Here is a 13,174-nt window from a genome sequence, read left to right as displayed (position 1 = left end):
TCTCCCGAGCCCCAAAGAACTGTATGCGGCACCTTCCAACCAGCTCTGTCGCCTCGGGAAGCATCCTGGGTGTGCCCCTGAGAACCCTGAGGCCTCTGCCCTGGTCCCTTCGGGGCCGAGTGGGGAGGGCTCCATCTGCGGACTGCCCGTGTGACCACGGATGTGCTGGTTTAGAAGCCGGAAGATGGAACCTTGTTCCAGAACATTCCTCTTCTCCCTGCTCTGATTGGATGCAGTGGACTTTCCCCTTCTCTCCCTTCCCCTAGAGAGAGCTGTGGAAGAGAGGGCATGGCACTGAGGGGATAGAAGCTCTGCTGGTGGAAGGCTAGAATTTCTGGACATTCCACTGGACTGGTTATGGTCACCTGGTTCCTACCTCCCAGTGTGGTTCACTGGGAAGAGCAATCCTGCAACGTTGGCCTCAGCCTGGAGTTTTGCAGACCAGGTTTGAATGTGCCAATGATCTTGGCCTGTCTGGTTGAGATGGAGAAGAGAGAGGGGGAGGATGGTGGAGAAAGGTTGGCTTTGCTCTCCCTGGACCCGCCTGAACTTTAAAACTTTTCCACTAATAAAACAACGCTGGGCCCCGTGCTTTGCTTAACCCTGGCTGCTGGTCATCAGCTTTTGACCTCTGTCCTCCCGTCCTCACCAGCCCCTCCCCCACCCCAGCCTCTGGAGCCTCAGATTTAGAGGAAAGAGCCAGTTTTCAGAGGGTTTGCCTCGGATCACAGGACCTCCACCTGCTGAGCCCTGGGGAGGACTAGCGACCATGTTTTCCGGTGGGACAGGATCTGGAGCGGCTGGAAAAAGGTAAGAGGGGTGAGCGTGGCCTTCGCTTGCCCTCCCTGGGCTTTCTGACCTCTGCAGGAGCCACAAGGATGACCTCCGCACCTGCGAGGAGCCCAGGCCCTCTCCCTGGAGGTTACCATTGAAGACCTTTCCCTAAGCCACCCCTTGGGGTCCTCACAGCAGTCCAGGAGACCCTCCAAGGGGCAGGACTGGCCCTGCCTCTGAAGTGAGGCAAATTTAATCTGCAAGGGCCTCCTAACTCCCTTTTTGCTCCTCCCGCATGGCTGCCTCCCTCCAAGGTCTCGGTGACCTTTGACCAAAGGATGTCAGCCCCGTTCTCCCACCTGGACACCACACATACTCCCTCCTCGATCTGTAGGAAGCTAGACCGGAGGCTGTGGTGAGGACACCTCGGTTTTCCTTCGTGTCTAAGCCAGCTTCCGGGGCCGCCCAGCCCCCAGCTGTGTTTCCAGGTGTGGCTGAGGGACAGAGTGGGAGACGGGGCGGCCAGATGGAAAGATGGGTGGCAAGATTCTGCATCTTCCCTGCCCTCGCCTCTCTGCCTCAACACCTCCCCAGCCCTCCCACCCTGTGGCCCTCTGTTCTTCACATGCCTGTGGTGCTGGCCTCAGGTCCCACCACGGGGAAGGGGTGCCCCCCGCTGCAGGCCAGCCCCTCTCTGGCCCAGCGGACTCCTCAGGGAATCCTTTCTGCCCTGTGCACCCGTCCTCTCCTGCCCGGGGAAGGTTGAGAAGACTTGGTACCCACATACACGCTGCCTTACCCAGACCCAGACACCCTAGTCGGAGGAAGCCCTGGCCCGCCCTGGCCTGGCCACAAAACTCCAGGAGAGAGTGTCTCCCTTGGTTTGTTCAATCGGTGTCCCGATTCTAATTTGCCAATCTCATGATCTCACTTTTTTAAAAAATGAGATTAGTTTCATACCCCTTTAATAAGCCCATGTTGGAAGCTATTGAGATTTCCCGCAACCAGAAAGGACGAGGTCCAAACAAAGGTAGTGAGGAGCAAGGGGAAAAATTAATCTCCGTCTTACTGAACGAGAGGCGCAGAGGGAGGAATCAGGCTGACTCCCATGCCTCTGGACTGGACCTCAGGGTGATGGGGGTCCCACCTGCTGAGCGGGAGGACGCAGAAGGAGAAGCGGTGTGGGGTGGGGGCTCCCTACGGAAGGTGCAGGACATGCAGGGGCGGAGGGAGGGGACCGGCAAACCCTCCGCTGGGGCGCCGCGCAGGGCTGGAGCTGCCGCTGCGGGAGGTCAGCACGCAGCTAGTGCCCCAGGCAGCCGCTCCTCCCGCCCTGCCTGTGTCCCTGACGTCCCTCTGCTGTGTCGGTGGAAACCCTCCCACGCCTGTACCGCCCGGGTGAAATTCCGTCCCTTTCCGCGGTCTTCCCGAAACAGCTCTGCACACGGCCCCCACTGCCACCCTCGGTCTTCACTGGGCTCCAAAGGTCCCTGCCCGCCCCGTCTCACCAACCGGAAGCTCCGCGCTCTTTATTTCTCCCTGCGTGGGGCCCGGGGCACCATCGGTTGCTTCAATAGCTGATTCCAGTTTCAACATGAACTGCCCACTTGCAAGAAGTCCAGGACTGGACTTGTCCTGGGCCTTGTGTTTTACAGAGTCCAAGGTCACACGGGCAGGCGGGCATCCTGTCTACGCATCATGGGGCAGCTCCGTGATGGGCAGTCGGGGGTGGGGTCTCCCCGCCTCCCTTAACTCAGCTTTCCGTCAACTGTAGGAGGGGATGTCTCCTGTCCTTGCTGCTCGTTGGCCTCTGGGGCTGTGTGACCTGTCGCTGGACCCCGGTAGAGGACATCTGCACAGCCAAGCCTCGGGACATCCCCGTGAACCCCATGTGCCTTCACCGGTCCCCAGAGAAGAAGGCCCCTGAGGAGGCGGGCACAGACCAGAAGATCCCTGAGGCCACCAACCGGCGGGTCTGGGAACTGTCCAAGGCCAACTCCCGCTTTGCCACCGTCTTCTATCAGCACCTGGCCGACTCCAAGAAAGACAGTGACAACGTTTTCTTGTCGCCCTTGAGCATCTCCACGGCTTTCGCTATGACCAAACTGGGGGCCTGCAACGACACCCTCAAGCAGCTGATGGAGGTACAGTCCGCAGCCTCCCGTGGGGTCTCGGTCTGGAGCCCGTTGGAGGCCTCAGGTGCTCTCCACGCTCCTGGTCTCTCCGTCTCCTTTCCCTCTTATCCTTCCTACCCGCCATTCTTCTTTCATCCAAACACTCCAAGGAGCTCGCAGGCAAGGTGGCCCTTGGTCAAGGCTGGCGTCACTGTCCTCCTGGCCCGTGCCGCCAGGCTGCGCCACCAGACTCACCACCCCTATTCTTGTGGCTTCTACAGGTTTTTAAGTTCGATACCATCTCTGAGAAGACATCTGATCAGATCCACTTTTTCTTTGCCAAACTCAACTGCCGGCTCTACCGAAAAGCCAACAAATCTTCCCAGTTGGTGTCAGCCAACCGCCTTTTTGGAGAAAAGTCCCTTACTTTCAATGAGACCTACCAGGACATCAGCGAGTTGGTATATGGAGCCAAGCTCCAGCCCCTGGACTTCAAGGTGAGTGACACGCGTCACCCCTGACCTCCCAGTTCCTCCCTTTCCACTCCGAGACCGAGGAGATGGAGGAGCAGAAGCCAGACGCACCCGGCCATGCCAGCTAGAGGTGGAGGGAGGGGGTTGTAAGTCAGACCCCCGGAACACCTGCTCTTGCCTGAAACCTGAGAAGTCAGTGTTATCTATGGATGGTCATGATGCCCCGAGAAAGTGGTACAAATAACAAATTCTTCATTTCACCCACCAAGTTCACATACGTACCAAACGCTATTTGGGACATGCCAGTCCTGCAAGATGCCTTCTTCGGTCAGTGTTTTAAAGTTACCGTAGTTAAATGAAACTGGCATATGGCATGTGTCAAATGCTCCGCATGGAGGTTCGAGGAGCTGTTGTCTGAGAAGTCTCACCGAGTTTAATTCAAGCTCATTTCTCAGGCTTTTTTTGACCACGTGAACATCCCCCCGTCCCCTCCCTGCTCCTCATCACTTATTAGCTTCCCACAGAACATGGAACAGGGAACCTGAACCCTGGCACTACACTAGATGCATGAGGCTTCCCCAACCTGGGTGAGGGGGATGGCGTAGCTGAGTGGTGGGTGAGGGCAGAGGGATGCTGGGTAAAACAAAGCGCTGCACGGAGAACCGCGGGGGGGCGGGGGGGGCGGGGAGACCGCTGACTAGCACAAGTGGGCAGGTTTGTTTCCCGTTCTCCTTAGGAAAACGCGGAGCTGTCCAGAGTGACCATCAACCAGTGGATAGCCAACAAGACCGAAGGGCGTATCACTGACGTCATTCCCCCCGAGGCTATTGATGAGTTCACTGTTCTGGTGCTGGTCAACACCATTTACTTCAAGGTACTAACCTGGACCTCTGCAGAGGCCCTGCAATTTGATCAGGCAGCGGCACCTTACCTGTCTCGGGGAGCCAGAGTTCAAAGGATTCTTCTGGGCTGGTTACGTAGAGGGAGGAGGATGAGGGCGAGAGTGTTGGGGATAAACAGATTACTGACCCACTCTGGGGGGGTCACCGACTTAAGGCTAGTGGCATTGTGCCACATTTGTGCATCTTGGGTCATGCCCCATAAGCAGATTGCCCCCTACCCCCTAACACCACGTCGCTGCTTGGAGTTTCCATCTCTCCAAGAGCAAAGTAGGTTGTGTTTCCACAGTGTGCACTGGCCTTGACCGTTCGCAGAACACGGGCCATTTATTAGCCCTCCCAATCCTCCTAACATCACAAAGGAGACCTTGGGCCTTAGTAGAAATCCAGGCTCTTCCATTCCTGACGGCGTGAACTTGCGCTAGCTACCGAGCCCTTTCTCTGCCCCGATTTCTGCATCTATAAAATGGTGGTAATGATACACCTACCTCACAAGGGTTACTAAGGGGATGCAGTTAATACAGGTAACAGGCTTGGAGCAAGGTATTAGTGATCAGTAGCTCCTCACATTACAGATGAAGACCTGTCACTCAAGGAGTTAAATGACTGGGACCCAAATCAAAGAGCTGGAAAGATGATGAGGAATGGCACAACTCAGAAAATTTGAAGCAGTGTCTGGTATCCCCTCCCTTTGAATAGGACTCACCTTCTGCCTGGCAGGATGCCTGGACAACCCCCTAAGGTTATTCCCTGTGTGTGGCCAGTATTCACCTGGGCAGAGCCCAGCGGTTTGGAGGATGGCCTTGGAGAACGAGGCTGGTGGGAGTCAGAAGGCAAAGGCAATTAGATTTAAACTCGAGAAGAGACTTGTGAAGAGGCCAGTACATTGTTCTTGGCTCTAGTTTTTTTCTTTTCTTTAAGATTTTATTTATTTATTTATTTTTAGGCAGAGTGGAAGAGAGGGAGAGAGGGAGAGAAACATCAGTGTGTGGTTGCCTCTCTTGCACCCCCTACTGGGGACGTGGCCCATAACCTAGGCATGTGCCCTGACTGAGAATCAGACCGGCGAACCTCTGGCTCCTAGCCTGCACTCAATCCACTGAGCTACACCAGCCAGGGCCTGGTTCTAGTTTTTATTTTTCTTGTTATAAATGCAAATAGGCAGTCACTACTAAAAATCTGGGGTATACAGGAAAGCTTACAGAAAGAAAACACTAGTGAGTCTATCACCCTGGCTCTTCATCTTTTCACACAGACCCCTCTGGCCCACTTTGCTAATAAGATACATACATATTAATGTAATAAAATAATGTGAATATGCCCAGGTCAATAGAGTCTTCTTGCTTGATGATTCTCCCACCTGACATCATCTCCCAGGGCCTGTGGAAGTCTAAGTTCAGCCCTGAGAACACCAGGAAGGAACCTTTCTTCAGGTCCGATGCGGACAGGTGCTCGGTGTCCATGATGTACCAGGAAGGCAGGTTCCGCTTCCGGCGTGTGGCAGAAGGCACCCAGGTGCTGGAGTTGCCCTTCAAGGGGGACGACATCACCATGGTGCTCATCCTGCCCACGATGGAGAAGAGCCTGGCGAAGGTGGAGCAGGAACTGTCCCCGGAGTTGCTGCAGGAGTGGCTGGACGAGCTGGTAGAGACGATGCTGGTGGTCCACATGCCCCGCTTCCGCATCGAGGACAGCTTCAGCGTGAAGGAACAGCTGCAAGACATGGGCCTCGTGGACCTGTTCAGCCCGGACAAGTCCAAGCTCCCGGGTGAGTCGAGCGGGGCCTTTCCTCCCTTCTCTGCCCTGTCGGCGGTCGGACCAAAGGGGGCAAAGGGCCGCGAGCTGGGACAGCTGGGTTCCACCCCAGCTCTCCTGCTCACTCAGTTTCTGCTTCTAGAAAAGGGAGGGTGGGCTCTTGGATGTCCACGGGCCCAGCTGGCACGAGAGCCCTTTGAGTCTGTCACTGAGAGAGATGAGACCAGGGAGAGAGGAGCTGGAAAGGGCATCGGAACGCAGGGCAAAGAGCCAGACACGATGAAGAGCTGGCCACCTGGGCTCCACACACAGCAGAGCCGACATTTAGTAGCGGCACGGGACTCGTGTGTTCTCCTCGAGGTCACTTGGACGGACACAGCCGGACGTTTCCCCGTCGGGACGTTTCGGTCACGGTGTTCACTTGATTTGGCCCCTCTAATGCACCATCCTTTAAAACGGTGCATTCGGATCTCTTTTTTCAAGCGTTAGTTTACAACATTAGGTGGCTGAGTTTACCTTTAATGGGTTGACTTTAAACTAGGTCTGAAAACCAGTCCTTCTCTTTAAAGAGTTGCCAGAATGGAAAGACAGACATTCCTACTCGATAGAGAGAACTCTTCATTAGGAACAGAGTCCCTGGTCCCCCCCACCCCACCCAAGGGCCGAAGCATGAGACCAAACCCACAGGAGCCGGGCTGAAGAAGCCCAAGCACTTCATTATGGTCAACATGCATTTCTTTGGAGGGCGCCGTTAGGTGAGGGGCCAGGATTGCTTCCTACTTGTCAAAAGGACCCCAAAGGACCTCTTCACGCCAGTGAACTCCTTGCTGCTGGTTGAAGTCAACTTCCTCCATCTGGCCTTCCTTCCAGGTATTGTGGCCGAAGGCCGGGACGACCTCTACGTCTCGGATGCGTTCCATAAGGCATTTCTTGAGGTGAGTATGCCACCCTGTGCTCTCTCTTCTGATTTTGTTTTTTAATCCCGTGCCGTGTTATTACACCTTCATCAGTATCTTGTGTGGTCTGTAACTTTGGGGTTTCTGCTCCACTGGCTGTCACAGGGTAGTGACGTCACAGGCTGCTCATAGATGGGCGAGCAGCAGGAGACAAAAGGTGGGGGAGCCATGTTTCTGGTGTCCCTCAAGCCCCAAGGCCACGGCCCCCTCCTGGGCTGCTACCCCACAGCCCGGCCCTGAAGCCCTGGGGTCTGATTGTTTCCCCCCCCCCCCCCCCCACGGCCTCTCCTGAGGCGGGTCAAGCAGGGACACAAACACGAAGGCGAAGGGGAGACAGGAAAAGGAGCCAGCAAAGGACCCTGAGAAGGAATTCTGGGAAGTATCAGGACAGTGTGAGCTCGTGGAAACCCAGAGAGCAGTTTTAAGGAAATGGAAAGCATCTCGCAGGAAGACTGGAAGGTGACCATGGGCTCCTTTTCCGAGGCGGCTGGACAGGATAGCAGGGGTACAGCCTAATGATAAGGGGCCAGGGCACAGGGAAGAGAGGGAGGGGAGCTGGTGAGTGGATCGCCTTCTGAAGTGTGTTCCAGAGAACCAGCGCTCTAGACTGCGAGCAGGTAGCAGAAAGCTAGGTAGCTAAATCAACGCACTCCCTCTTCTTGGGATACGAATGAGAATGAAGCCGCAGCAGCGTGGGGAAGTCCGAGAGGGTCTCCAGGGAAGAAAACAGTTGAGTATTTATTGCTTTCCTGGTGTCGCCCCAAGTAAGATGTCATAGCTAGAGTCATAGCTGTGGAAAGCTTGTACCACTCTGGTTTGCAGAGGATGACTGAACTGGGGCCACCGGCGGCGTCAGTTATTGGGGGGCTGGCCTCTTGGTGAGTCCGGGATGGAGCCCAGGAATCTAGTTTCAAAGCTCCTTGAGGGAATTTTGGTGCACAGGCAGGGTGGGAAGCCGCTTCTGTAGATTATTCTTTGGGGAACCAGGCTGTGAGGGCACAGAGATGTGGGCCAAGGTTAGAAAAGGTCACGGGACCGAGGAGATCACAAAGCAAGAAGGCTGTGGTCAGAGAGAAAGGCTGCAGAGCACGGTGCTAGTAACCGGGTGGCACAGCCCCGCTCAGTGGAGAGCGGACCTATCAAGGGACAAGAGGAAGTCAGCTTCATTGTCATGGGAGTGAGAGAATGAGGCAGCTTGGAAAGACAGAAGGCTACTGTCGGAGAGAAGGGTAACGTGAGTATAATTTCAGAGGGACAGCAGCTCAGGGAGACAGCTCCCTGGAGGTGTGGCCTGGGGACTGCTTCGTGCAAGTGGAAGTGAAGGCAATGTTCACGGGGCTGGATGAGGTGGAGCCACTTAACAGAGACCAGAACAAGGGGTCTCACGTGAGTCACCGAGTTGGAAGTGGAGGTGATGCTACTGTCGCCCTCTTCCACGTGCATTCTGGGAGAAAGTGCACTTAGAAAGGCTGCAAGGGAAGATGAGCCCTCGGGGCTTCAACTACGAAAATACTCTCTGAAGGACCCGAACAGAAGTGGCCAACGCATGCCTCTTTGGGGGCTTTGGGCTATTCTCGGGGAGAGGCAAGGTCTGGGTCCACTTGCCCCCCCCCCGAGCCCACCAACCAGTGATGCCAGGTTCCTCCATGGCTCTGGGAACCAAGCTGTTCTCCTTGAAGTCCTCAAGGACTCAGTGTGCAGGACCCCAACTGACTGTAAATCTCCTGGGAAGCATTAAAAACTAGAATCTGGTTTGAATAAAAGAATACTGGTCTTACAAAAGCTCCAGTAAAGCTCTGATTGTAAAGTTAGTCCTAGAATGATTATGAAATAGATAGCATGGGGAGATGGGGGTGGGTAAGGAAAGAGGCAGGGCAAGAGGGAGAAAGAGACCACCACCAACCAGCTCCGCAAAGCTCAGGGGTCCAAAGGGCTTGGGTGAAGAGGCCGGGATAGACTTTCAGTGATATTCTGGGTCCCCGCACGACCAGTTTTCTAAAGGTGTCTCCTTTAGCCCCGTGACGGTTCTGCTTATCAGCAAACTCCAAGCCACCGTCTCAGTCTGTTACTCCAAGGAATACTCATCTCATCGGCCAGAGCACCCTCCCCTCGTCTCCTAAGGCCTAGGTCCTCAGTGGCTGTTTGGGGTAGTTACATCCAGGATCCTGATGCTCCAACAGTGAAACCACCTCACCTGTAGAGCTCTGATCTTGAGTCAGAATCTCTCTCAGCATCAAGTGCAAAATAATCCTCGGGTGATACCACGTACAATGGTGCCAGCCCCAAATGGGACAACCCTGTCTACCTCCAGATTTCTGGTCCTGCGGTTATCTGAATGGACTCGGCCAAAGGCATGGACGAGCACAAATGCTTACATCCACGTTCACTGGATGGCAGAATAAGGAACATTCCAGTAGGGTTTCAGAGGGAACTCGACTTGACCCAAGGGTACTCTCCTCTGGGTAACAGATAGCACTTGGAGGAATGGCCGTGTCTGCGCACCACCTCCCCGCGTCCAAGGAACTGCGGAGTGGCTAATGAAGCATTTGTTTGCTCTCTGACCCGCAGGTAAACGAGGAAGGCAGCGAGGCAGCAGCCAGTACCTCCATCGTGATCGCTGGCCGTTCGCTGAACCCCCACAGGGTGACCTTCAAGGCCAACAGGCCCTTCCTGGTTCTTATAAGGGAAGTTGCTCTGAACACTATTGTCTTCATGGGAAGAGTAGCCAACCCTTGTGTTGACTAACGTGTTCTTATGCTTCGCACCTCTTCCTATTTTGGTGTGTGAGTAGAGGTAAAAATAAACACAGTTACTCCCATCTCTCAAGTATGAATGGACGTTGCCGACTGACATGAAGACGAGGAAGGGAGAAACTGAGAGTCGTGCTGCTGGGCATTTGGGAGAATGGCGTCCTTCCCTGCCCTCTGCCCGGGGACGCCTGTGGGTGGAGGCAGTGAAGGCTGTCGGAGCACGTCGTCCTGAGAGATAGCAGGCATGGGGGGTAGGAAGGGGGTGGGCAGAGCGCTTGAACTCTCGGATTCCCGCTTTACTAAAAAATCCAAAAACTTAAGACATGTCAATATCCATGTACAGAAAAGTCACAGACTTGAATCTGAGTATTAAACCGTTTAATTCTCAAACCACTCACATGCATAATGTTCTTTTACACAGTGTTAAAATAAAGAGGAAAATGTGTTTTTTATACAAACAGAATTTCAAGTATACATTAATAGACTTTTCAGATTACTCACCAAGTTGCTAAGATTTCATTCACATTGTTCTTAAAGCTGTTCGACGAGAAAGCCTCTGCTAAGCTGCTTCAAATATGTTTATATAAACCCCCATTTAACCCTTGCTCCAAATCGCCCAGCCCTGGTCTCTGCACCCCCTCCTGCCCCTGCCCCTGGGCACAGCGGGCTCCTGGGGCTCCGGGAGACACGCGAGGCCACCAGGAGTACTGGCCCATCATCAGGGGAAGGGCAGAGCCTGCAGGAGGGGAGCTGAGAGCACCTGTCCAACTGCGGGCGAGAACAATCGGACTGAGACACGACAGTCAGACTCAGCCCGACGGCCTGCCTGATTCCACCAGACTTTCCAACAAACAGGATCTCAGCTTCCCACAAAACCACCCACAAGTTCCCAACAGGTTGGTAGCTGAGGAGATGACTTAACATTGGGTGTTTCCCCAGCAAACCTTCTAAAATCAGAGTAGGCATTTTGAGCTTTTTCATGTTGGTTGTTTGTTTCCCTTTGGCGGGGGGTGGGGGCAGCTTACAAATGCATGTTATTATCTGTGTGTTTACATTAAGGAATTTGGTTAATTTCACAGAGTCTGGTGAGGGTTCTCCCTCCTCAACTCTCCCTCCTGCAGTAATCTGGCTTCAGGGCGGGGACAGCCACTCTCCTTAGGAATTAAAGTGCATTTTTTCAGTAAAAGGGGTGTGGGGGAAGTGATAATGATTAAGAGGGTGGGGCGAGAGAAAATCCTATTCCTATATATAGGTATTTATAATTAAGGTCATAATAAAAACAGACACTCTCTAAGGAAGTCAGATGCACAGACCCAGCCCAGCGCCCTGGCAGGGCAGGAGCGCCAGCCGGGCTCGCTGCCTTTTCTGAAGCATCTTTAAGCGACTTGAAGGAGTCGCTGCAGATGAAGGACACAAACCCCAAGGGTAAGTTTTTGCAAAGGGAAAAAACAGACTGGTAGGTTCTTATAGTTAAAAACTATCTCCTATCTTGCTCCCTTTCAGGGATAACAATTATTTTAGAAATTGATTGTCTGTTTTAATATGAATCCTTGCTTACTGAGTTGTGGACAGCGTCAGGTTCGTCTGCCGGGGCAGCCATTGCAAACCCGGGCCGAGGGCGCGGTGGGGCCCTGCTCCCAGCCGCCAGAAGAGCCGTCTCCCTGGGGTCTGCGACCTGACGGCCACCGTGGACTGTCTTCCTTTCAGGCTTCACTGTTCCGTGGGGAACAACCCTGAGTGTTCCCCACAGAGAAGGAAACGCTACATTATTAGCTGTACGAAGAAGTGACGGGCTCAAGGGGAAGGGAAATTGTCCTGGATTCTGGCCTCTGAGTCCAGTGTGATCTGCTTTTCACAGTGACCAGTGGGAAGGCACAGTGCCAAGGACAGCGGATGGGGACAGCTGTCACCCACCCTGTAAGCACCATAGAGAGCAGTGGACAGGCTGCTCTCAGACCGCGTCCATCCGAAGGAAACCAAGTGTCTCCGCTGTCCGAGCCGCCCTCCGCCTTCTCCCCTCCGAGGCAGAGCAGAGGCCCAGCCCGGAAGTGAGGAGGAGCCGGAAATCCGGAACCGAACGGAGCGCCCCCCGCCAGTGAGCTCTCCCCTTCCCTGCGTCCACTAACAGGCGGCACGCTGAGTTCTGATTTGATTCCTTAAGGAAGCCACTGGTTCCTGGCTGAACTGGCAGAGCTCTTTCAGGTCTGCCCTGAGATCACAAAAAAATGCAACGGGCTAAACCTGTGAACAGCCCATGGGCGGGGACAGGACGCACGGCTTCCGCCTGCAGTTTGGGAACGCCTGCCTTTTGTCCCGAGAGGACGGGGTAGACAGGGTGGCGTACTGGCAGTCAGACTAGCGTCTGGGTAGCTGCTTCGGGAAGGGGATCTTAGAGGTTTCGGAGGCATCAGCCAGCCGACACGGGAGGGTGGAGGAACTTGACCGAACTTCACAGGCCTATAGGGAATGTTTCATTCCTTGCTTAAAATATAGTACAAGGTTATATATTTCTTTTTCTACCACTGCTTCCCCAACCTCCTCCTCTACTCTCCCCCTGCCTCTCCAATCTTAAAGTCCAGTGCGGTATGATTTGCATAAAGTTCAACAATGTTTCACAGTACTCCACAATGTTCTACAGTATGGGAATTCCGATGCATGCAAGTTCCAAAGGTGACCGCTTCCCAATGCCACCCAACGTCAGGAAGCCTTTGTAGTTTTCTAAGGCATAGCAGGCATTTTCTCTGACATGGCAGCATTTACACGCCAAGCAAATAGCCATGCTTTAATGTTACTATAACTAAGTTCCACAGCCTGCTGCCAATTCACTGCACTAACCAATCTTTCCTTTTTCTTCTCAAACAAACCACCTATTTGAAATTTGAGTGATCAGTTATTTGGAGGCAATACTATACGAACGGATTTCTACCGTGCCCAGAAGACAAGACAGCTATCCTGAACTTGTTCTTAAACACAAAGTTCTTTCATGAATTAGAAATCACCTGGTAGCTTGTTAGTTAGAACAGTGGTTCTCACTTTTTAAGGAAATCGAACAGTTCTCCCCTTCCCATGTGTGAGGCTGCCCAGGGCAGGTACCTTTACCACCTGCAGTGGGAAGAAGGAAAAGACATGGAACCTCATTTGGGAATTACTGGATTAGTCTCTGACACCCTAGACCAAGGATGCCAAAAGGACTCATTTCACATTTCATATACAATTCAGAAACATATAAGCTTTAGCTAGTGCATTTCATCCACAAAGAAGTAAGGAAAAAGGAAAGTCACTTTGCGCTGAACTCCCACAGAGAAGATGGCTACGAGACAGACAATCAAATGGGCCACCACTGCCCCAAGAAGGAGCCTTTTCTTCCTCCACTAACATGAGCAATGCTTCTAGAAGTCACCCTGGCTGGCTTGGGCTTGGCTCTTGAACAGTTTAAGGTCTCTATTTTAGCTC

The 13,174-nt window shown here is 53.6% G+C and overlaps 1 protein-coding gene across 1 annotated transcript; it reads left to right on the top strand.

Annotated features, from left to right (window-relative positions):
- The first annotated feature begins 657 nt into the window (after positions 1 to 657).
- Positions 658 to 10,114, top strand: SERPINC1 (serpin family C member 1). The gene is made up of 7 exons (XM_037035239.1): positions 658 to 810; positions 2,549 to 2,918; positions 3,170 to 3,385; positions 4,098 to 4,235; positions 5,638 to 6,028; positions 6,886 to 6,950; positions 9,540 to 10,114. Exons 1-7 carry the CDS (start codon positions 770 to 772, stop codon positions 9,714 to 9,716), a joined length of 1,398 nt encoding a protein of 465 aa, XP_036891134.1. The 5' UTR covers positions 658 to 769; the 3' UTR covers positions 9,717 to 10,114.
- The last annotated feature ends 3,060 nt before the right edge of the window (positions 10,115 to 13,174 follow it).

The sequence above is a fragment of the Sturnira hondurensis genome, unplaced genomic scaffold (assembly GCF_014824575.4).
Source record: "Sturnira hondurensis isolate 20B ecotype Veracruz unplaced genomic scaffold, ASM1482457v3 Scaffold0022215, whole genome shotgun sequence".
NCBI classification, from domain to species: domain Eukaryota; kingdom Metazoa; phylum Chordata; class Mammalia; order Chiroptera; family Phyllostomidae; genus Sturnira; species Sturnira hondurensis.
Note: the sequence above shows the minus strand (reverse complement) of the source record. Positions and strands in the feature narration are given on the sequence as shown.